The following is a 26,168-nucleotide window of genomic DNA, read 5'->3' on the forward strand; positions in this document are numbered from 1 at the left end:
TTACAATGTGTTCATGTTGTATAGTTTATGAATAAAGTAATAAACATTTTAGAGCGGGGATTATCAAACTTTTTCTGTAAAAGGCCAGATAGTAAATATTTTTGGCTTTGTGGCCATATAGTGTCTGTGGCAACAACTAAGCTCTGCTACTATAGCCATAGACAATATGTAAACAAATGAGTGTAGCCATGTTCCAATAAAATTTGTTTCTAAAAATAAGTAGCAGGCCCAATCTGGCCTGCAAGCTATAGTTTGCCAATCCCATCCCTACAGAGAGTCAATAATGTATAGAATATTGGGCAATAGAAAGCTATAAATTTGGAGATGTAAAATTTCCGATTTAGAACTTTCACTGGAAACAATGAAAGGTCTGCTAAAAATTAGATGACATTAAGATCCTAATCTTTGTGAGGTTTTTTTTTGCAGTTTTAGAGCACAGAAAAATTAAAAACAATATAATTCAGAAATTGCTGGTAACCTACCCTAAATTTCTTGCCACCATCTTTAGAAAGTGAAAGGTTCAGAGATTTTACCAAAGCCAAATTGTCCTGTTTACTAAGTTTTTTAATGAGGGCTTCTGTAATATATCGAACTCCTGCATGTGAATCACCTCCTGAAATCAGAGAAACAGATCATTATCAGTAAAGGAAGACATACATATCACCAAAACAATCATTTTGATGTTATATAACAAAAAAAAATTTTTTAAGACATGCAAATGTAGAAAAAAAAGCTGCCTATTTCTAATCATGGTGTTTTAATAATATTTTACTTTATAGCATTATAATAATAATGATGATGATGATGATAACAATTACACACTATAAATATCAGCCGTGGGCCAAGTTTTGTGCTAAATGCTTTACATTTAAAAAATTTTACTTGCACAACACATTTTTGAAATAGTAATTATTAATATCCTCATTTATATAAAAAAAATCATTTGTTCAAGATTTTGCAGCTAATATAACGAGGTGCAAATCCAGGACTTGAACCCAGGCAGATGAATACAAAACTTGGACTTTTAACCATATGCATTACTGAAGTTTTTAGCAATATTTTCATGTTAGTTTTAAAAAATAAACTGGCACTACTTAGTTGTCTTTTTTTCTTATTCTAATCTAAAGTTCAGAAACACTGAAACTCTTCAAAATCCTCTTTTCCTATTTTTTTTATTTTTTTGCTGCTTTTTAAAATAGAGAGTATCTCAATATATTTTATAGAGATAAAGTACTAACTGGATGCATAGCCTATCCTGTCTTATGACCTTCCTGGATATTGCCGTCAAAGATTGTTAAAGCCATCTGGGTGCACTGGCTCACGCCTGTAATCCCAGAGCACTGGGAGGCGGACGCTGGAGGAGTATTTGGGGCCAGGAGTTTGAGACCGGCCTGGGCAAAATAGAGAGATTCCCGTCTCTCCAAAAAATAAAAAAATTAGCCGGACATGGTAGTGCATGCCCGTATTCCAGCCTGGGAAACAGAGCGAGACCTTGTCCCTTAAAGAAAAAGATTGTTAAATCTATATTACATTTTATAAAAGTAGCCATAAAAAGAAAACTGCCTCTTGGTTCTTGCTTTATGAGTCACAAAAAATCCTGGGTTCAGATCCAGTATGTAGGCCAAAGATTTCCTATGATTATTTATAACTTAATTTTTTTTTTCTTATTTTGAGACAGAGTCTTACTCTGTTGCTGGGCTAGAGTACAGTGGCATCATCATAGGTCACTGCAACCTCAAATTTCTAGGCTCAAGCCATCCTCCTACCTTAGCCTCCCAAGTAGCTGAGACTACAGGCGTGTGCCACCACACCCAGCTAATTATTTTTTAAAGTTTTTGTCTCCCTGTTGCCTAGGCTGGTGTCAAATTCCTGGCCTCAAGCAATCCTCCTGCCTAGGCCTCCCAAAGTGCTAGGATTACAGGTGTGAGCCACCGTGCCCAGCCCATTATTTATAAGTTAATATTAAATTTATTTTTGTTCAAAATAAAATGATTTTTTTCTTCAACTTGGTCTGTTCTAGACTAATATTCTAAAATATTAATCAAATAAGAAACAATGTACCAACTGGTAGCAAAGATATAGTATAAATTCAATGCTGTTAATGATAATTAACAGAAACTGGTAAGATATGCAGGTCAATAGAATTTGATGACTGTTATTTCATGACTTAGCAAAGGATAATGCACTTTTGAGAACAGATTTCTAGACTAATAGAATGCTTTTAAGAAAAAAATTAAAATGTTGGTAGAACGTTTGCATGTCCCATATGTGGAAATCAGTCCATTCATACATAAGTAGTTTGCTAATAAGCAGACTGGCATAGCCAAAGTGTGGATAACATTTTCATATTGAATTAAGGCACTCCACTCTGAAGGGAAGAGTCCTCCCCCTACCCCCAACCAAAGAGAATAGCAAATTTTGGGTATGAGCTTTAAGGCACTCTCCTATCACAGGAGATAAAACTTCCTCTCTCTGGAAATTCCCCTCCCCAAACCCTTTCAGACATCTTCACTCAGAAGCCTCAGTCCTCCCACTCTCCTTACACAATTTCTGACAATAACAACAACCGATCAAGTCAGTACCAGAATAGATATTATATTTGGGCCAAAAATGTAAGCTCAAAATTTTCCATCTCTACTTAAGAATATGTGTTCAAATTCTTATATTAAAAAAGTGGTACCTTTTCCGGATAGAGCTGGAACACATTCTACTAAGTGAAGTATCCCAAGAATGGAAAAACAAGCACCACATGTACTCACCATCAAATTGGTATTAACTGATCAACACACAAGGGCACATACAAGAATAACATTTATGGGATGTCAGGCAGGGGAGAGGGGGGAGGGGGAGGAGGGGACAGGTATATGCATACACAAAGAGTGTGATGTGCACCATCTGGGGGATGGACATGCTTGAAGCTCGGACTTGGGTGGGGAAGGAGGGGCAAGGGCAACATACGTAACATAAACATCTGTACCCCCATAATATGCTGAGATAAAAAAAGTAAATAAATAAAAAAAGAAAAAAAAAGTGGTACCTTTATGGTCTTGGTAGTCCAAAGGCATATTGTTTTCATCTGTAATCTCAACTTGCTCACACCACTGTCCTCCAGAATGAAAAGGCAGAGTCTCTGATCCAATTAAAGGTGAAAGCGACCTAGATCTCATATTGGACTTAAGAGACAATGGACTAGGAGAGTGAGATGATAATGGCATCTTTGCTTTGGAGAATATTTTTTGTTGAGGACCTTTCTTCATTGCAAGAGTAAAGCCAGGTGTCCATCAACACCTGTAAGAGTTTTCAGTATATTCGACAAGGTTAATTTTTTAAGAGCTATCAAAACTATTAATTTATTCCTAGAGCTTTCAAAACTACAAAGTTATAAACTCAGAGGCTAAAGATGCTAGCTAGGACCCATACTACTCTAAGATAATGGAGCAGACATTATTTCAAACATCACTGATCACCTTGTCAGAGGGAAAAAAGACCTCCAGAAGGTCTAGTGTTGACACATGCTCTAGCCAAAAGTGTTACTTGTCATTTCTGTTCTCAGTTTATTGGACCAAACTAGTCACAAGGCCCCTTCCACACACACAAGGGGGTCCTAGAATGCAGGAAGCTGGACTATTTGGCAAACAGCAGTATTTAATACTGATGAGCACTCTCTCCTTTCTAAAATAGTTTTTTCCCTTGGTTTCTGGGACACCACACTCTCCTGGTATCCTCCTGCCTCCCTGGCTACTCCTGGCCTCCTTTGCTGGCTTTCGTTCCTCTATGCAGCCTGATTTTAATATCAGAGCTCCTCAAAGCTTCTCTCTAGTCTCTCTCTAATCTCATCTTGGACAATCTAATGCACAACCATGGCTCCCAATGCTACGTGTATATTGATATTTATATCTTCAATCCAACCTTTCTCTGAGTTCCAGACTCCTATTCCCAATTGCCTACTTGATATCTCATTGGCATACTAAACTCAGTCCACATTGAATTTATCATTTATCCCTTTCCTCCCATCACTCTCCTGTTCCTCCTAGTGTTCCCTAACTAGTGAATGGTGCTCATTAGAATAAGCCAGAAATCTGGGAGTCATTCTTGACACCTCCCTCTTCCCTTTCCCCATATTCAATCACTAAGTCCTGTTAATTCTAACTCCCAATACCTCTCAAATTAGTCTACTTCTTTCCATCTCCACTCTCATCCACTCTAATCTAAGCCCTCACCAAACTACTATATAGCTTCTAAGTGATCTGTCTACAAGCTCTTTTGCCACCTTCTTCCATTATTACATTGCAGCCAGACAGCCAGAGTGATCTATTTAAAAAGTAAATCTAGTGGACTGTGAAGAATGGAATATTTACCATGACCTACAAGGTCCCCCATGCTCTGGCCCTGTCTCTCTAAACTCACCTCTGTCATTCATTCCCTCAACTGTGGGTTCTAGTCACGCTGACCTCCACACATAATTCCTTCTGCCTCAAATGCTTGATCCCATTCTTTTTATCATGTTAATTCTTAGTCTTTCTTCAGAGACCAGCTCCGCTGTTGCTTCCTCAGGAAAGTCTCTGGTATAGGGCAAACAAAGTGAAGTCCCCAGTTCTATACCCTCAATCAATTTGTATTTTTTCCCTGAATAATCACAGTTTGCAATTATACATTTATGTGATTTTTGCTTAACATTTGTCTCCCCTCTGAACTGTAAGCCCCAGTTCTCTGTTTTGTTTATCACTGTCTCCCCAGTCTAGGATGGTGTGGGGCACCTAGAAGGAATTCAATAAATACTGGTTGAATGAATGAATGAATAGAGTTACCTTCCACTCATCTCTCTCCTTCATCCACCAAGATATTGATTCTATCTCTGAAATATTCGGAAATTCGTCTGTACCCATCTTCATAGCTACTGCCCTAGATCAAATATTTATCATCTCTTGCTTAGACTATTATGATACTCTCTGAACCAGCTTCCTTCTAATCCTCCTTTGCCTTACCCTCAATCCGTCCTCTACCTTTGACCCACTTACGTCATAAAAACAAAAGTTGTCCGATGGTTCCTATAAGTCTAAACTTATAGGATTTATAAGGACTTATAGGACTTATAAGACTGCCTATAAGTCTAAACATTTCACAATCTGTCCCCAACATTCTGGCCTAATCTCTCACTCTTATCCACCACGTACCCTACACTAGTCATCTTTTTATCATTACCTGAATACATCATGGGTTTTTGCTCATGAAAGTCCCTCTCCTTAAAATAGCATCTTCTTCTGTCTACCAGCTAAAATGTCATCACTTTATTTGTGAAGACTTTCCAGAAATCTACTTCCTTCAGGTAGAACCAATCCTCCCTGTTTATCACATTGAATATACCTCTACCAAAGAACTTATCCTACTATATATTTTTTGCTTGCCCAGAATGTAATATCCATGAGTGGAAGAATAATCTCTAAATCCCCAGCATCTCAATGGTATAGGTCTTGCAACATCTAACATCCTACAACTAGAATTAAACCTGTTTAGAAACCATACTTTCAAAGTGTGTTCTCTCATGCATACTCTCTCTCTGTATGTATATGTGTTTTTAATGCAATATATCATACATAAAGTATACAAATCATAAGTGTTATAACTCTATGAATTTCTATATAGTGAACATAAGCTATGCAACCAGCATCCAGATCAAGAAACAAAATATGACCAGAACCCCAGAAGCCCTCGCATACTCCCTCAGTACTAACCCCCACACGTGGGTAATCACTATCCCGACTTCCAACAGAGATTTTTGAACTATTTTTGAACTTTACATAAATGAAATCAAATCATATAATATCTTTTATATCTGTTTTCTTTTGTTAAATATTATGTTTCTGAAATTCATTCATGTTTGTCTCATGCTAAAGACATGTGACCACTTCAAACTCCGGTTCCTACTATTGACTGCCCACAAAATCCATTTTATTGAAGTGTAGTTCTGCCAGAAGGAACTAAAGCATTTATACATGAAAGGGACCTTGGTCAAATTCCTTTATTTTTCATATAAAAATATTTCTTTTCTTGTATGAAAGAATGGTGCAGCTCATAACCATTAAGGTTCGGAATAATAAATGACTTGATTAGTCACAATGCCAGCAATAGTAATGGTGAGAATAAGTTTTCCCTCTCTCGACCTAATTTGTAAGTCAAATCATATACTAATCTAGTGGAATATAAACTCCATGAAAGCAGGGATATTGTTCACCGATGTATTCCAGGCATAGAACAGAGCCTAGAAAATCATAAATAATTAATATTTATTAAGTGAATTAGTCATAAAGAACATGGAACTTATAAAATACTATTTGATACTTCAACAAAAAGATATCTTCATGAGCAATATTAGTCCTTAACACCAAGAGTCCTAATTTGCAAGGTAAAGTGTATGCAAAAAATATTTGCACAATATATGGTCGCCCTTATAAGTACATTTAATCTAAAACCAGTGCAAAAATTATAAATTTGACAAACTTTTAGACAAAATATCTTATAAGATGTATAGATTTTGAGCAAGGCTGCATGAACAATGATCTTATCTTTGCTCAATACCTGAATTTCCCCTACTCTTACTGCTAAAAATGTGAAGATAAAACAGATTATTTTTAGAAAAAAATTTAGTGAAATAAGATTAAAACCTTATTTAGTGAAATAAGGTTAAAGTAATTTTCAATCCAAGGATTTGGGGTAGCTCTAGTCTTAATACCACATAAATTGGTATTAGAAAGGACTACTGTAAAGGAATGATGTGTACATATCTTCATATATGTGATATTGTGAAATATATACAGTCATGCACCACATAAAGATGTTTCAGTAGACAATGGACCACATATATGATAGTGGTCCCATAAGATTATAATGGAGCTGAAAAATTCCTATCCCCTAGTGACATCGTAGATGTCTTAATGTGGTAGTATAATGCATCACTCATGTGTTTGTGGTGATGCTAGTGTAAACAAACCTACTGTGCTGTAAGCCATATACAAGTCTAGCACACACAATTATGTAGAGTATGTAACACTTGATAATGATAATAAATGACCATGTTACTGGTTTATGTATTCACTATACTATACTTTTATTATTAGTTTAGGGCAGTGGTCCCCAACCTTTTTGACACCAGGGACCAGTTTCACGGATGACAATTTTTCCCCAGCTTGGGGGGAGGGCTGAAGGGAGTGGGGGTATGGTTTCAGGATGATTCAAGTGCATTACATTTATTGCGCACTTTATTTCTATTATTATTACATTGTCACTTGCCACCCACTGATAGGGTTTTGATATGAGTCTGTAAGTGATTGATTTATTATGGTCTCTGTGCAGTCAAACCTCTCTGCTGATGATAATCTGTATTTGCAGCTGCTCCCCAGTGCTAGCACCACTGCCTCAGCTCCACCTCAGATCATCAGGCATTAGATTCACATAAGGAGTATGCAACCTAGATCCCTTGCATGTGCAGTTTACAGTAGGGTTCGCACACTTAAGAGAATCTAATGCTGCCGCTGATCTTATAGGAGGCAGAGCTCAGATGGTGATGCAAGTGATGGGAGCGGCTGTAAATACAGATGAAGCTTCCCACCTCTCACTTCCTGCTGTGCAACCCAGTTCCTAACAGGCCATGGACTGGTACTGGTCTGCGGCCCGGGGATTGGGGACCACAGGTTTAGAGTATACTCCTTTTACTTATTTTAAAAAGTTAACTGTAAAACAGGCTCAGGCAGGAAATATTCTAAAAGATGGTATTCTAAAAGATGGCATTGTTATCATGGGAGATGACAGCTACATGTATGTTATTGCCCTTGAAGATATTCCAGTAGGACAAGATACAAAGGTGGAAAACAGTGATATTGATGATCCTGACCTAGGCTAATGTGTTTATGTCTTAGTTTTTAACAAAAAAGTCTGGAAAAAAAATTAAAATCTTAAAAATAGAAAAAACCTTGTAGAATAAGGATATAAAGAAATTATTTTTGTATTGTTGTTCAATGTGTTTATGTTTTAAGATAAGTGTTATTACAAAAGAATCAAAAAGTTTAAAAAATTAAAAAGTTTATAAAATAAAAAAGTTACAAGAGGCTAAGGTTAATCTGTTATTGAAGAAAAAAATATTTGTTATAAATTCAGTGTACCCTAAGTGTATAATGTTTATAAAGTCTACAGCAGTGTTTAGTAATGTCCCAGGTCTTCACATTCACTCACCACCTACTCACTATCTGGAAAAGCAACTTCTAGTCTGCAAGCTCCATTCATGGTAGGTGCCCTATACAGGTGGTACCATTTCCTATCTTTTATGCCATATTTTCACTGTACTTTTTGTATGTTTAGATACACAAATACTTACTGCGATGTTACAACTGCCTATAGTATTCAGTACAGTAACATGCTGTACAGGTTTGTAGCCTAGGAGCAATAGGCTATACTATGCAGCCGACTTGTGCAGTAGGCTATGTGATCTAGGTTTGTGTAAGTAGCTCTTTGCTTGCACAATGATGAAATTGCCTAACAATGCATATTTCAGAGTGTATCCTGTTGTTAAGGGACAAACGACTGTGTGTTAAATTAAACTAAATTTGCCCTGAGGGTGCCTCTGTACTTTGAGTCTGGCAATGAACCGCAACCAATCTTAGTATAATGAACTGCAACGAAACTTGGTAGGTTTGGTAAACTAACTGAAAGCCTAACTTAGGAGTATCTGTAACAGATAGTTGAGTCTCAGCCAATCACAACAGCTGAGCTTCAGTCAATCACAGACAGTCAGCTGATCAGGCCATGTTCAAATAAGGTAAACCCAGCTGTAATCAAGCAAGCTGTTTCTGTACCTCACTTTCCTTTTCTGTCCATAAATGCTGCCTGACCACACTGCCAGAATGGAGCTCTCTGAACTTTTGGTTCTGAGGCCTGCCCAATTTGTGAACTGTTCTTTGCTCAATTAAACTGTTTTTTTTTTTTTTCAGGGTCATCTTTTTATATTTCTTTTTTTTTTATTTCAGGGTATTATGAGGGTACAAACATTATGGTTACATTTTATGTCTTTGCATCACCCAAGTGAGGGTTAGAGGCGTGCCCTTCCCCTCTACAATGCTCCCCATGTTAACTGTAATTCGTTGGAAGTTTTTCTTTTGTCTTCCTCCTATTTCCTATCACATATCTCTTAAAATCTTTGGGATCTCCAGAGTGATAAGTGTCTTTCGTATGCTAATAATATAACTAATGACCCCCTAGATAGTCTCAGGATGGGGGGGGCTGGTCACCAAAATAGGGGCTAAAGGTTCTTTTGATCACCAATGGCCAATGATGTAATCAATCATGCCTACATAATGAAGCCTCCATAAAAACCCCAAAAAACAGGGTCCAGAGAGCTTCCTGATAGCTGAACACATGGCAGTGCCTTGAGGATAGCATGCAAGAAAGGGCATGAAAGCTTCATGCCCCCACCTACATACCTTGCCCTACACAACTCTTCCATCTGGCTGTTCATCTGCATCTTTTATTATATCTTTTATTAACAAACTGATGAATGTAAGCAAAGTGTTTCCCTGAGTTCTGAGAGCCACTCTAGCAAATTAATCGAACCCAAGGAAGGGGTAGTGGGAGCCCAAATTTATAGCCAGTTGGTCAGAAGTGTAGGTGACAATCTACTACTTGTGATGAGTGTCTGAAGTGGTGGCAGTTATCTGGGACTGAATCCTTAACCTGTGAAATCTGATGCTACCTCTAGGTAGATGGCTTCAAAATTGAATTGAATAAGAGGACACCCAGCTGGGGAAGTGCTCTTGGTGTGTGAGGGAACAGTCCCCATACATCTGGTGTCAGAAGTATTGTACTGCATAGTGTGAGACTAGGAAAAACACTGGGTTTTTCCTATTTCTATTAATATATAATATACCTTCACAGGGATTATTATATAGGCTGGGATCATGAAGAAACTTATTTTTTAAATGGTTGGAGCTGTTGGAATTCAGAAAAGTGATACCTCAAAGTGAAGGTCTCAGAAGCAAAGTGAGCCTTCTTCTCTGACCTTCTTCTACCCTCCAGTCTCTAGCCTTTCATTCTCCCACAAGGCAAGACATGGAAACTAGAATCCCTCTTCCCCAAGGCAGGTCACAGAAACCAAAACCTCTTTTCTTCAAAGGTAGCCATAAACCTAAAAATATTACTCTACTCCCCTACCCACTGCCTTTCTGTGTAACAGCTGGCCATAAAGAAATTGAGACCTCTATTCCATAGGGGTCCTACTCCATACCCAGGAGAAAGAAACGCCATACGGAGAAGCCAAGAAAAATCTGAACGGACAAGCCTTGCTGAGTTTACTCACTTAGTCTACTAGCATTAGATCATACCCTTTTTATCCAATCATATTTCCACCTGGCTGTCCATAATGGATCCTAAGCATAAAAATGGATAGCTTTCCTTGTATCTTTGGGTCTTCATTCTTTGGCACCCATGTCACATAAAACTATGATCGAATAAATTTGTTTTGCTTTTCTCTTGTTAACCTGTTATAGGGGTAGCAGCCATGACCTTAATGATGGGAAGGAAAGGGATCATCCCCTTTCCATCTCTACAGGGCACATACAGTATAACGGTGAGCTTCCATTAATATAATCCATAAATATATTCAATCAATTAATCAGCATTTAGCAGATGTAATACCCTTCAATGACCATATAGTTATTCTAGGAATGCTGATTTTGCCCAAAATATTTTTGGAATTCCTCTTTGGGTCCTACTTTCAGAATTAATTTATAAGTCTCAGAAGAAAATCAGGCCCATCACTTCCGCTACACTTTGTCTTTATCTTCCCAGTTTGATCATTAACCTTATTCAGTAAACTTGACTCCAAATGAATCTGGCTACTTCTGAAAATTTAATCCTCTCTGAAAAAACAGTGAAGTTAATTCTAAAGAATATAATGCTAGTGGCTAATATTTGCTGAGGGCTTACCATGTACCAAATATTGTGAGATTTAGCTGGGCACAGCGTGTGCCAGTTGTCCCAGCTACTTGGGAGGCTGAGGCAGGAGGATCACTTGAGCCCAGGAGTTCGATTCGCTATGATTGCACCTGTGAATAGCCACTGTACTCCAGCCTGGGCAACACAGGCAGACCTGTCTCTAAAAAAACCAAACAAACAAATATTTGTGATAAGCTCTTTACATGTATCATTACATTGAAAGAATTTAACATAATAATTCTATGAGATAGATGTTGTTGTTTCCTATTTTATAGATGAAGATGTTAAATAGTTTGCTCAGAGTTCTTCAATTGCTTAGGGCAAAACTTGAATCCTGATTTGATTCCAAAATCCATGTTTTTCATTACCATGTCATATAGCTGACTGAGTTTCCTGGAGTCCTGATTATGTTTGCTCTGTTCTCTAGGGCCTAGCATGATACTTTACACAAAACAGATCATAAATAAATATCACTAAATGATTTGGATTAATTGGTGACATACACTATAAAAACAATTCCTGAAGGAAAACCAGAAAATACTATACAAAGGTAGGATCACTGAAATCACGATCTGGCCTCTTAAGGTGTCTAGTGTGAAGAAAATAAAAATCTGCCACATTGTTTGTTTTTAAAAAGTCAATTATTAATTCACAGACATACATTACAATATGGCCAACTGCCTTGTTCCAACATCCTAGTGACCCAACACCTGTAGTGACCCAAATCCAAAATTCCGAAATATTTAATTATAAACATAAAAAAAATGCAGATAAGTACATTGAAAATATTACAAAATCTGAAAAAAATCCAAAATCCAAAACACTTCTGGTACCAAGTATTTCAATAAGGGGATACTCAACTTGTACTTTAAATTGCTAACTTAAATGTTACTTTTTCTTTCATTTCCTCATATTAACTATCCACATGGGTCAGAAAAACTCCCCCCGCCCAAGTCACATAATTGCTGCTTATGCCATTGCCACAAACAAGAATTTTGGTCCTAATTTCAAAAACGTGGTAAACAATTTTTGTGTCTTATATCACACCATTCTGTCATGGAAAAAAAGTCTCTTAGTAACTGTGATATTGTGAAATATATATTCAGTCTTAGTTCCTTTTCTTGGCATACAACTCCTAAAATCCTTGGAATCTCCAAGGGTGACAGGTGTCTTTTTGTATGCTAATGAGTTGACTGACTTGCCACCTCTCATTGGAAAGGCCATGCCATGATTAGAGGGTTGGAGGGTTAGAGGGATTAGTGGGTTCAGCCCCACTCCTGAAACCTCTGAGAAGAGGAGAGGGGCTGAAGGTTGAGTTGATCACCAGTGGTCAAAGATGTAATCAATCATGCCGACATAATGAAGTTTCCATAAAAAAACCAAAAAGACTGGATTTGGGGATAGGTGAACACATGGAGGTTCCTGGAGGGGAATCTCCCCAGAGAGGACATAGAAGCCCCGTGCCCCTTCCCACTTGCCTTGCCCTGTGCATCTTCTCATCTGTATTCTTTGTAATGTTTATTATAAACCATTAACTGTAAGTAAGAGTCCCCTGAGTTCTGTGAGCTGCTCTGGCAAATTAATCAAACCCAAGGAGGGGGTCATGGGAACTCCAATTTATAACCAGTCAGTAAGAAGTACAGGTAAAACAACCTGGGGATTGAAATTGGCAGGGGGCAGCCTTGTGGGACTGAGCCCTCAACCTATGGGATCTGATCTATCTGATATCTCCAGATAGATAGTATCAGACTGAACTGGATTAGAGGACACTTAGCTGGTGTCCACCACTGCAGAACTGATCGCTTACTTGACGTGTGGTGGAAAAAGCCTACGGAATTGAGAGTATAGTGGGAGAAATTGAGTTTGTTTAATCCAGTATTCTCAGAGTAATACTATTGATTCTGCGCTAAACTGTCCTGGTGTTTTCCTTCTAAATAAGATTAATATTCTCAAATTTGAGAACAGCTAAGAGGAATGTGCTTAGAAAGGTAAAATTTTATTCATTCCTGAGTTAAATGAATTAATGGATGACATACACTATAGCATTTAGTTTTCATAAAGGCAAGAAATTTAAAAAATAAAAGAGAGGAGGGACAGGGCATAGTCTCACTTTTATATATCCTTCCCCATCCCTTGCATGAGAGAAGATTTAAAATTGGAATAATATTGTGTGCTACATGCTATAGAGATATGCTTTGTATTTTTAAAAATTTCTTGGTGTTTAAAAAAGCATTCCATATTTTTATGAAATGCAATTATTTTATATCCTGTATCTTAGAATTCTCTCCAAATTCTTAAAATACTGAACCATCCAGAATTCCTCTCATGTCATCCTAATGACCAACACCCTTTGCGTCTCATTTGATGATCATGAGGTCCTCTGTCACCTCTCCTGATTAGTAAAACTCAGGCTTACTCATTCATAGACTTTAAAAAAAAATTAGAATGGATTCCAGAAATCTAGATCAACTCTTTCCTTTTATGAATATAACGTGAAAGATTAAGTGAGCGTTCCAAAGTCACAGTGTATTCTCAAATCCCCTTCCTGGGTTGCCATAGCTCCTGTAAAGCCTGGACACTGAAACAACAGATACATGTATTCTATCTCACAGAATAGCTAACTTAGGGAATGAGGCTAAGGCATTTAGTGTTTAAAAATGGCTGGCATTATTTCAGAGACTACTGCCTAGAGGTGGTAAATCTAGAATTACAATTTTAAGGGAGAGATGAGGGTGTAGTTTGACTCTACGATGTTGTTTGCAATCACATGAACAAAGACCAAGCAATGGAAAAAAGACAGCTGAGAGGTAGGGCTAGAGTGACTGGAAGTACAAGATAAAGAGAAAACAAAGAAACCAAGTCCAAAGTTGGAGTCATATTTTAAAGGCCCAGAAGGTAGTATGCAGAGGAAGAGAAAGCCATTGGAATTACATAATGACCAGAATCATATGGCAACAAAACACTATCCACCCTGCCACCCACAAACCCAGATACTTGCCCTGATACAAAAATCCCATCCATCACAGCTCAGTAGAGACTGCAAATTCCACCTCTATCCAGCTGTCCTAACATTCCTAACTTCCCATCTTCTCTATCTCCAAATGAGGCAGACCTCAATAGTCCCAAAACCTTCCGTCTCTCTACAGACCATCCTAATATGCAATACCCATCCCCATTTCTTAACCCCCATATTTCTCTCCACACTACATCCTTTAGGGTCTTAGTACTTTCCCTCCAATTCTACTTCATCCCATACCTTCTGACCTATTCAAATACTCTTACTATTTTCTTAAACACTCTTTAACCTTCTTGAGTCCTTCCAAATATCCTGATTCCCATTCCTCTTCAAAGTTTCCAGCCACTTTTCTTTCCAAAGCTAACTCCCCCATCCTGTGCTGCCTCCCTCTGCCTCCCATCCTTCTTCATCACACTCAGATTACCAAGTTTTCCCACAAATTCTGTCCCAGTTCCCTGACACCATATTAGTTCCCCCATTTCTCTATGGTTCTTTCCAGGACCCTGCCTCAACGCTTCTATATCCATCCAGACTTCCCAAACTGCCCATCTTCCTTCATCCCAGAAAATACCCTGACATCTTAGTGCATTCCAATACTCTGTTCTCCAAATATTCCCCTTCCCAAATAAAATATTCAAACTTCCACCCATTCCTCTCCATCCCAATGGAACTGCCTACTTAGTTGCCTTTCCATCCTAACACCCTGGCCCCTATGTCATCCATCCTATTAACAGCCTGATTTTCTCTCTGCCATCTCATTCTACTCAGATACCCTAAATCCCAAGTTTCCTATCCCTTTCCATTAATTATTTATTCAATTTTATTGGGCAACTTTTATGTGCCAAGAACCGTGCTAGGCTCTAAGAATACAATGCTGAGAAGGCAGAGTTTCTACATTTAAGATGCACGACAGGATTATATCACCCTATTACGCATGGTCTTTGCACCAAGTTGTCTCCTTTATAACATTTACAACAATTGAAAATAATTATTTGTGAAACTACTTATTTCCTGTTTCTCCTTATAGACTATAAGCTACAAGAAAGCAGGGACTCTATTTGTCTGTTGTTCTGCAGAAAATAAATATTTGTTGACTGAAGGACTGTGCTAAACACTCTAAAGACATTACCAAATTTAAATCCTCACAGATGCTGTATAAAATCAGAATTCATTAATCTCATTTACAAGTGGCAGTGTATCATTAACAAGAGCTTGGATTCTGGAGCTAGACAGTCTGAGTTCAAATCCTGAGTTTTCCACATACTGTGTGACATTAGGCCAATTACTTAACCTCTCTGGTCCTTGGTGCCATCACTTTTAAAACGGGATGATAACTTCATACAAGTTATTTTAAATTCTAAATGAGTTAATACGTGCAAAGTACTTAGAACTTTCTGACACACAGTGAACACTCGAAGGTGATTAACAATGATTTTCACAAGTGAGGAGACATATGCTCAGGAAGGTTAAGGAACATGTCCAGAGTCACAGAGCTGGTTAAGTAACACAAGGTGGTAGAATAGAGACTTGTGATCAAGTCTTTTTCTACCACCAACCTAAGTTTGGTCTCAAAATTCACTGTCCCTTGACCATTACACAACAAAGCATTTGCTCTTCCCAGCCTTTTAGCATTTCGTCCCAACATCCTAACTCTGATCTTTCTCATGTACCGTATTCCATCTGATACCATGACACCGGTCAGGACATCCAAACCATCCTTTATCCCCGTCATTCCCCACAGACACCTGGCACACCTCAGCCCCTCCCTGCCCGTCAGGTGTCGGGTCCCCCAGTCCCTCCCTCCTCAGGTAGTGAGACCCCCATCCTTATCAGTGCCGAAACCCAACTTCCACGCCCCACACTGTCTCTCCATCCCCAGTCGCCCCCGGCATCCCCACGCCTTCTCATCCGAACCTCCCTCCACCCACCTCCCCACGCCCGTTCCGGGTCCTCCCATCCTTCCCATCCAATCCCAATCCCCAGACACTCGCCCCCGCCCCGAATCCATCTCGAGCCGGCCCACCCCACGCTAGGTCCAGGCCTTCCCGCCTGTGCCGCCGGCCCCTACTACTCGGTCCGGACGCCGGAGGACGGTCTCGACCAGGCCTGGCACTCACCGCCTAGGAGTCGAGCCGAGCAGCCCCGCGGGACGAGGCGGAGCGAGAGACGCGCGGATCCTTCCCTTCAGGCTCCCGGCGGCCCGGCGGCCATTTTGTTATGTTGTGCCGGTTGCCGAGGACCAACGCGCGCGTGGGCGGGGCCTGTCTCAGCCACGCCCGTCCCCGAGCCGTTGGGAGGGGCGCGGAGGAGCTTCCCGCCAATTTTGCCGCCTCAGCCGCTGGCGCGCAAGAGCGCCGGGAGGCTTGGGCGAGAGGCTTCCGGTTGCGCGAGCCCGGCAGGCCGCGACGCCCTTGCCCTAGGGTGGAGATGATGGGGAGGTCGCGTATGCGAGAGGTGAGGTTTCTTGCGGCAGCCGCAAGGCCATTTCCCTTCGCTGAGACGAAGCTGCAAACGCCTCACTCGGAGACTCTGACAGGCTCCTCCGGGCTGGGTCGGAGGACAAACTGCGGGACATACGCGGCCCTGTCACAGGCTTCCTCCACTTCCGATGCTGACCCGCTGGCCGGGAGCCTGTGTGCCTCGCACCACGCCTCTTCTTGCACTGCTGCTTCTGAGGCGAATTTTCGAAAGGGACTGAACAGACCAGGCATGGATGAACCTCATTGCGGACGCAGCTTGGGATCCAGCTGTCGCCCGAGGTTTAGGGAGCAAGACCAGCCTGGAAATCCCGGGCAGAGAATATTCTTCGGGTTGGTACAGGGAAGCTAAAGCAAGAAGCATTTGCAGACTTCACTTGGGGCTTGCCCATAAGTGCTGCAATCACTGCATGCATTAAACAGCCGTTTTAAGAGAATTTAGCAGAGACTGCTGGATGCTAGGGAAATACAGTGACTTTTTTAAAGCGTTATCACCAGGGACACCTTTCACACCAGCCTCCCATTTACAAAGTATAACTTGGACCGTGTTACCGTCAGAGGCCGCACTATCTCCAGAAATCAACACCGTTTTAGAAATTCCCTCTATCTGTGCCCCAGTTTCCTCACTGAAGGACTCACACCTACGTCCTGCAATCGTCCTGATAATAAGTTAAAGCACGCGAAAGAACTTAGAACAATGCCCGGCCCATAGTAAGTTCTTGATATGTTGTAGTTATTTTATTATTAGGCAAAGGTTTCTGAGAAGTGATGTTTCATCCTATGCCCAAAAGAAAAGAATTTAGTCAAGGAGTAGGGAGGTGGGGAAGCATTTGCTTGGCAAAGAGAACAACTTGTTCAAGTCCCAGAAGGGAAAGAAAGAGCTTGGCAGTGTGCTGGATGTTAAGTAATTCAGTGTGGCTGGAACAAAACATAAGTAGTATGGAGACGTTAAATAGTTCAGTATGGCTCGTGCAAAAATCTGGGGTGGAGAAGTTGAGGAAAAGGGGACTTATTGTAAACGTCATTAGACACTTCGTTTTTTCTTGAGGCAGAGATGACTTCACCACAGGAAATCCAGGTGACTTCCAACAAGAGACACCATTCTCATTCACATTTATGTGAATGATGCTCCCCTCTCCCCCACGCCCAACTCCGTTTACGCAACACAGAAGGAAGCCCTTGGAATTGAAAGCCAGAATTCCTGAAAAGCTCCATTTAAAATTAAAAGAAGATTGTATCCATTTTTAAATGGAAGTTCAGATGATACTTATTAGTTAGGAATGTGACACTCATTATTTCCTTTTTTCTTTTCCACCAGAGACTTGGATTTATTGTGTCACCTCATACTATGCCCCTCAAAGTCTGTAATGGTATTCAAGTGGGATCCGTTGTCAAATCATGGCGTGCTAGTGTAGTTCATTATCAATTTTATTAGAAGTCATTGAAAATACAAAGTCCAGAGGAAGGTGCAAAACACTTATTTTTCCCTTGTGAAGTCTCTCTGTACATATCCAGTAAGCCTTGGATGGCATTCTCTGGTCCCACGTTGCCTGGTTTTCCTCCCTCATATAGACCCAGCACCCTCTGCTGGTGTCTAGCTTGGTCTCTAAGGCAGTTCAGGCCTTAGAGACTTCAAAGGAGAGAACATTCTCTAATTAATTTGAATATCAATTGTCTCTATTAGCATGCTAAAAGAACCTTCCTCCCCAAAGTAGGAATGAGGATAGAAAGGAGTGGGGGCAGCTCTTTCATTCCACACTAATTTGTATTTATCCAACAATATGAAGAAGTTGTCGTTCTTCTGAGTTGCATTTACAATACAAATATTAGCCATGGCAGAGTGACCTAGCTATCTCTCAGTCCCTTTTTCCAAATGAAAGTAAAGCTATTCTGTTTGCTTTAACTTGCCTCCTCTTTTGCAACCCTGTTTAATCATTTTGCAAATTTGCTTTAGAGAAGAGCCAGACTAGCTTGTCAGGCAAGGATGGCAGCTTCCATTATTGTCATTTCTTTCTTTGACTTGCTAGTGTGATTTAAAAAATTAATTGAATTACAAATATATTTTAAATAACTGTCTATTTTTAAAATCTCACATAGTAAGGTATAATTTGCAATATAAAAGATCATGTACTATGTCTAAATGTAAGTTCTGCGTTAGACACCTGTGACTATTGATATGTGAAAATGACCTGATTCTGTACAAGAATGTAGAATGACCTGCCACTGTCTGCAAAATACCAAATTTCTTGGGCTGGCTTGTAAAGCACCTTATAATTTTTGCTCAGTGTACACGGTCTATTTTTTGGTTTTTGTTTTGTTGTTGTTCATCTCTCCCTGATCTCCTCTTTATTCATTTTTTCAGTGTATATACATATATGTGTGTGTGTGTATATGTGTGTGTGTATATATATATATATATTAAAACCCTTCTATGTGCCAATTCTATGGGAATGCAATGGTGAATGAGATGGACACAGTTTCTGTCCTCAACAACATTATAGTTGACTGGGAAATGCAAAAAAATAAAACACTATGACAGTGGAGTAGAATTAGAAAGTTGGTATTGTTCTGTGTCAATCCGTGTATGGATTAGAGTTCAGAATGCGAAGGACCTACAATGTCCAGAGTTTTATAAAAACTCTATCCAGGTTAACCCTGGGCTGTTTCTAGCACCAACGTTTACGGAGGCATTGTGACTTAAAGAATTTGGGTCTGCCCTGTGAGTTTGGGTCTACTCTCAAGAGGGCCACAACAGGGTCTGTGTGCTCAGGTCCAAACCAGACCCAGTCAGGCAAACCCAGAACTCCTCTGTCTCTGAGCTCTACCACCTAAAGCCAAACTGTTGTTTACCATTCACTTCCCCAAGGCCATGTGACTGAAAGGGTATATCCAGAGAATATTTAAGACCAAAACATCCTCCAAATACAATTTGCTTGTGTACAGCTTTGAAATATTTTCAGCTCTAAATCCTTATAACTGCTTTCCTAATTTTAAAGGTTTTATAAGTTAACATTTTGAATTTCTGCAAAAGGGAAAGCCCTTCTGTTCAGAAGAATGTCAGCTAATAAATATGATGAAAGGACCAAATTAGGGAATCGCTATTTTACAGCACTCTATATAATATTTTTAATTCAGACAGATCATCAATAGATATTAAAACCATTGCATGAAATATTGCTGAGGGAATAAGGTATTCCCTTGGTCTCAAAATATCAATCCACAAATTACTTATTAATTGCAAAGGGGAAAATACCTTTACAAAGGAAACTGAGGGAAGGAGAACTAAATCACTCTTTTATTTCATTTTTAATTTTTTTTGGCATTATATCCTCCCCAGATCCCATTGTAATGATTGTAAAGACATCTTCAAATGGGTCATGCTGTCATGTTTTTAATATCCAAGAGCTCATTTTGTTCTCTGAGTGTTCCTTTTTTATGGTATCCTAGTCTTGCTTTGTGGATACAATGTCTTCCTTTCTCTTTATGAGTATATTAATGAAGGGTATTCTTTTGGGGCAGGGGAGAGGAATAATCTTCACTTGTATAGCCTCTATTTATTTTGCTTTTTTGGTTTTCTCTGAATGTTTTGGTGTTTATCTTCCATGTTAGAGGCCTTCCTTAGATGGCTGGTAATTCTTTGTTTGCTCTGTTGGGGAGGGGAGGTCTTTGGAATTTCTGTTTTGGACATAGTAAGTTTTTAAAGATGCTAATTAGATATACAAGTGAAGAAAAGTCCCACCTGGGTGCGCGGTCATGGCGGCCAGCCTATAGATGGGCGACCTGGAAACCTATACAGATGAGAACTTCATCTCCAGAGCCTTTGCCACCATGGGGGAGACCGTGATGAGCGTTAAAATTATCCGAAACCGCCTCACTGGAATCCCAGCTGGCTACTGCTTTGTAGAATTTGCAGATTTGGCCACAGCTGAGAAGTGTTTGCATAAAATTAATGGGAAACCCCTTCCAGGAGCCACACCTGTAAGGACATTTAGATACTGATGATGTTGCCATTTTTATTGTCGTTGATTACTACCATCTATTGAATCCCTACTGTATACTTATATCATTTTATTTAATCCTGTAACTGCCCTATACAGTGGACATTGTTATCTTTGACAGCCCATGAAACGGAAGCTCAGGGAAGTGAAGTAACTTGCCCAAGGCAACACAGGTAGTAAGTGGCAGAGCCAGGATTCAAACTGAAGATTGGTTGCCTTCAGAATCCATGCCCTTCCCACTCTGCCTCCCATAATGGAAGACTTGAAACTCTAGACCTCTTGCCTGATTGAGAAACTAGAACAGGCTGGCAGCAACAAGGACACGTTTCAAGAGAGTTACATTCTGCTCTTCCCACAGTTAATTAGCTTACAGCTGCACCAGCTGGAACACCTGGGCTCATAGAACCATGGAGTTGACAGTGCCCTTAGCGGTCATCCGTGCAACCCCCTGATTTTATACAGGAGAGAAAGCGGAGGCTTAGAGAGGGGGAGATGTTTTGGCCAAGGCAAAACGTTTTAAACTGAACTATGCTACTTATGGGAAACAACCAGATAACAGCCCTGAGTACTCCCTCTTTGTGGCGGACCTGACCCCAGACGTGGACGATGGCATGCTGTATGAATTCTTCGTGAAAGTCTACCCCTCCTGTCGGGGAGGCAAGGTGGCTTTGGAACAGACAGGCGTGTCTAAGGGTTATGGTTTTGTGAAATTCACAGACGAATTGGAACAGAAGTGAGCACTGACGGAGTACCAGGGAGCAGTGGGACTGGGGTCTAAACCCGTGCAGCTGAGTGTGGCAATCCCTAAAGCGAGCCGGGTAAAGCCAGTGGAATATAGTCAGATGTACAGTTACAGCTACAACCACTATTACCAGCAGTATCAGAACTACTATGCCCAGTGGGGCTATGACCAGAACACAGGCAGCTACAGTTACAGTTACTCCCAGTATGGCTATACTCAGAGCACCATGCAGACATATGAAGAAGTCGGAGACGATGCATTGAAAGACCCCATGCCGCAGCTGGATGTGACTGAGGCCAAAAAGGAGTTCATGGAGCAGAGTGAGGAGCTGTACGACGCACTGATGGACTGTCACTGGCAGCCCCTGGACACAGTGTCTTCTGAGATCCCCGCCGTGATGTAGCAAGGACAAAGAACATGTCAGAAAAGACTGTGTGGGGAAGATGAGACTCTTTTTTTAAAAAATTGTGAAGCCTTTTTTGAAATGATTTGTAATGACTGACCATTTCTGGAGCTTATGAATATTTATGCGGTGCTGCAGCCTTCACTTGACAGTAATTCATTTGGCAGGGGACCAACTGCTGAACAAAGTTCAGATTGCTATTTTGGTCACAACCATTCACCCCACACAATTATCCACACTCCTAGAGATAAGGACAGTTTGGGGATACCCAAAGTGGGTAATGACTCATTTTAGCAAACCCTAGGCAAGTAAACCATTAAGGTTCTCTACAGCCTGGAAAAAAAAAAAAAAGATATACAAGTGAAGATTTTGAATAAGGCAGTTAGAGATACAATTTTCGTGCTTAGGAGAGATGTCTAGGGAATTAAATCTAGGTGTGTTGATGTATATAATTGATATTCCAATGCAAATAAGTTGATGACATTGTCTTGTGAGTAAATGTTGATAGGAAAAAGGTCTGAGGCCTGAATGCTGAGACACTCCAACATTCAAGGGGAGAGGTTCCCACCGAAGAGATAAATTTGGAAGCTGGCAGTAGAGAAATGGCATTTGAAGTGATGACTTTCCTCCTTGTGAAGAAAATGTAGGAATTATAGTTTTCCGTGGTAATTTGAAATAGCCAAGTTGTGCAAGTAAAGAGCCTGATGAATTCTGTATCTTTGAAAGGAACACAGGTATGTACTTTCTTCATTCTCCCTTTAACTGCTAAAATAGCCATACAACAACCCAGAGATTTTCAACCAAGGACCATTTTGCCCTGCTCCCCACCAGGGGACATTTGCCAATGTTGAGGACATTTTGTCCTCAGGACTGGGAAGGCTCTACTGACATCTAGTGGGTGGAGGCCAGGCATGCTGCTAAGTGGCCTACAGTGCACAGGGCAGCTGCTCCTAACAGTCTTTCAGCCCAAAATGTCAATAGTGCTGAGGTTGAGAAACATTGACATAACCTACCAGTACTATTTTTTCTCCTTTCTATTTGTCACAAGGTGAGGGCAAAAACTCTAAAAGTTTCAGTATTTGAGAATGTCAAATGTTTGTGGCCTAAGTTATATAAGTACTGATAATAGTGTGAAATTTGACCAGAAAGGGTTTTTATGCTCCAAATCTTCATCACTATGTTTATTCCTTCTTGGTGACAATGTGAGCCCATGCATGGGACTGAGTACAAAACCAGAAACACAAATTGTCCTTTTGTGGCCACAATTTTTAAACCTGCTTGAGAAGAATTGACACAATGTTAACTATGCATGTCAAATACGTACTTTTTATCCTTCACATGAGGAAGAAAATTTTACTGAGATAATTGGCCAAAAATTAAAACACAGGTACGGTCACTCTCATTAGAAATGAGAATGTTTTCTGTCACTGTTGGTCTGAAAATGTTCTAGACTGGAGTGATGCTAGATTTATCAGTTGTACCCACTGCAGTCTATAGATCCTGTTACATTAAATCATCCTTTTCAGTGTATTGTTGATTAGTAATTTTCCTATCATTGTCCTTGCAGTATTCTGCTTGATATGGTTCAGAACTCAAACAGTGGTTTAAATATTAGCCTACTGGCCCTAGTTCAGAGGACGTGTATGAATGTCAGCAACTTTACTTCTATGAGAATGTTCATTCACTATTCATATTAATACAATTCCATTGATATAGCTGTGCAGTTATGAGACTTCTGCCTAACACACTATCAAAATCTAATGCTTCCATGGTAGATCATTTTCAAAAATTGCTGCTGCGAATGAATGTTTGACATCCCAGGATTTTTAGCCATTTCTTGCATGGAATTGTGTTCTAGAAAGAGAAAAGAAAAAAAAATAAGAAGAAATAAAAAAAAAAAAGGATTTTTAGCCATTTCTGTTTGCATTTTACCTTGGAGAATAATTTTACTAATATTTTGCTTGTATTACCTACCTATTCTTTTGATGGAACAATGAATACAATTAGGTCCTAAAAAGATGGCACCATCCTCAGAATCAGAGCAGGAAGGTCAAAATGTCCTTCTTAGTTTCCCATTACGTGCAAAATAAAGTCCAAACTCCTGAGCATGGCATTCAAAGCTATACACAATCTTCAGCCTACCTTTTAACATCTCCCCGAGTGATGTTAAATGAGTGATCATTCACTCATTTATTCATTCATTTGGAAACAATTTGTTGAGTGTCTAAGTGTCTTTTAGGCACTATGATAAGGTCTGGGTTGTATCTCCAATGTATACATTAAACCCAGTGCCTGTCATCATGGAACTTATAGTCTGGAGGAGAAAACAGACAAACAAAGAGGCAATTATAAAACCCATCACCCAAACCACCAGCCACCCAAACTACACCTAAAGATTTGTAGTGCAGTATGGGTCCATACATGCAATTGAGTGCAGGCTGAAGGAAGCCTGACAGCAAAAGCTTCATAGCTTCCTTGGCCATGTCCCGGACATTTCTAGTCCTAGAATTCCTGGAAACACATCATCATCTGGGAAATTTCCTTGGGAGTTCAGATCTACTCTAAAGAGGATCAGTGCAGGCCTCATGGGCCTAATTCAAACCAGACCCACTCTAGGGAAGCCTCTGAACCATCTCCAGACGGAGTCCAGGATAATAGTTTTCTCCCATGTTCTTTAAATTTAGAGTAGCTCCCTGGAAGTGGAGACCTGAGGCAGGGAAACAGTCTCATGCAAGTGGTTGATTAAGAGACAACTCTCAAGAGAAACCTGTAAGTAGTGAGGAAAGCAGGACAGGGCAGGGTAAGAAGCTAAGCAAAGATGTGGTTTCAGCTGAAGTCTAACCTCAGCCTGATTCCAGTGGGGCTCTAGAACATGAATGTTACCACAAAGTTGGCCCATCTTGAGGCAAGGGAGCTAGCCTGTTGTACCCTCAGAATCAGTCAGTCATTGACTGTGGACCAATCCTGGGGAGAGAATGTAATTTCCAAGGCATTTCTGGGTGAGATATCTTTCATGGCTGAGGTCAATTACATGGACAAGATTATAGTAAAGGAACTTTAGCAACCAACACTCACAGCATCTGTAGGATGGGTGTACCCTGCCCAGTAAAGGAGGAATTGGTTAGGAAACCAACTGCATCTACTATACCTGGAAAATGTGCAAGACCAGAGTGGCTTCAAATATTTTGCATCTGCATCCAGCTTTGAAACGTTTTCATTGAGACTTGGCATTTGGCTGTATTTTGCACTCTACTCATCAAAAAATCAAGTTTCTCTGCTTTGAATTCCACAACTACCTGTGGACATTAAAGGGTTATCATTTAAATTCTTGGGTTTTCTTCTCAGTGATCCCACTACCTGACATTAATAATTAACCTGAGGACTAATTTAAACAAATTCTTCAAGCTGAGTTCACAAAAAGGAGGGCATTTTCAAGAAAGGTTGTATCAAGGATCTAATGCTTTTCCAGCCATGGACATTTTAAGCGTAGTCTTTATTTTTTTCTACTTGGGAAGAAGTTGGGGCCAGGAGCAAACGTGAGTAAAGGATGCCATTTTCATTTGAAATGTATATTGGTTGTATTTTTGCAGAAAGTAGAATTCAATCAATGCCACATAAAATTAACTTTCTACTTCTGAGAACTCCAAGCGAATTTCCTCTTTTTTCTGTTATCCAATACTGCTACACTGTTGTTTTTTTTTTAATATGAGTGCTTTGTAATCAATGCATAACTTACATTCTAATACTCTGTGTTTTGTCTAGGCTGTCACCGTGCCCCCAGGAATAGTAACTTCCTGATTGGTATTTTGTTTGAAAACGGATTCTTCAAAAGACAGAAGTGTGATTTGTATTTGCACTTCTTATAGGGGACTCAATTAAACATTGCCCTGGCTGCAACTAATCAAGATCACTTCTGTCTGCTCCCTTGAAATCTCATCCTTGGGATGCTTTCTGGAAGCTATTCTGGCTTTACCATAGATAACAAAATTTTGAGAAATAAAAATATATTGTTAAGTTTAAGAAATACCGATAATTTATATTGGTTCTCCTAAGTGAAAAATATTTTAAAATTATCTTTTATTAGCAGATTGACTCTATAATATCACTGTTTCAATAGGTATGTTGTCTCAGCACCAAAAGAGTTGGAGCCTCTGAAAATGTAGTAGTTCAAGTTTATGGATACACAGAATCATTTGCTGTGACTATTGCTATTAAAAGTTATCCTGACAAAAGTTTTACGTATTCTTTTGGCCAAGTTAGTGTATCTCCAGAAAATAAATTCCAAAATTCTTCAAGCTTAACTGTAGGTATTGATCTCATATTTTATTTTATATGTCAAACGGTTCTTTGTAAAATACACACATAGATGGTACATTGATCCATTTTACATATGTGGGTAAAAATGTGATCTATCATGCTATTAAGCAAGTTCGCTAGTGAGATAAATGCCATATGTTTATATGCATAAGTAATGGGAAATGTCAAACGGATAATCTGTTTCTGGTTTGGGGACAATGTAAAGAAATATAAAAGTCTGAATGAAGCAGGTAAA

The 26,168-nt window shown here is 39.7% G+C and overlaps 2 protein-coding genes across 2 annotated transcripts in view; one reads left to right on the forward strand and one right to left on the reverse strand.

Moving 5' to 3' along the window:
* The window catches only part of CNTRL (centriolin), a 69,479-nt gene extending 66,222 nt beyond the window's left edge, over nucleotides 1-3,257 (reverse strand). Inside the window, exons 1-2 of the mRNA XM_012664414.1 lie at nucleotides 3,038-3,257; nucleotides 483-613 (exon numbers count right to left, since the gene is read on the reverse strand). Of these exons, the coding sequence (XP_012519868.1) occupies nucleotides 483-613; nucleotides 3,038-3,257 (351 nt within the window). The remainder of the gene's footprint in view (nucleotides 1-482; nucleotides 614-3,037) is intronic.
* A 16,969-nt stretch (nucleotides 3,258-20,226) lies between these two features.
* LOC105826432 (tRNA selenocysteine 1-associated protein 1-like) lies at nucleotides 20,227-21,621 on the forward strand. The gene is given in 2 exon segments (XM_012664416.1): nucleotides 20,227-20,451; nucleotides 20,978-21,621. Coding segments are annotated over 2 exon segments (864 nt in total). The 3' UTR covers nucleotides 21,617-21,621.
* Nucleotides 21,622-26,168: the final 4,547 nt, after the last annotated feature.

Source organism: Propithecus coquereli, unplaced genomic scaffold (assembly GCF_000956105.1).
Source record: "Propithecus coquereli isolate 6110/MARCELLA unplaced genomic scaffold, Pcoq_1.0 Scaffold89, whole genome shotgun sequence".
NCBI classification, from domain to species: domain Eukaryota; kingdom Metazoa; phylum Chordata; class Mammalia; order Primates; family Indriidae; genus Propithecus; species Propithecus coquereli.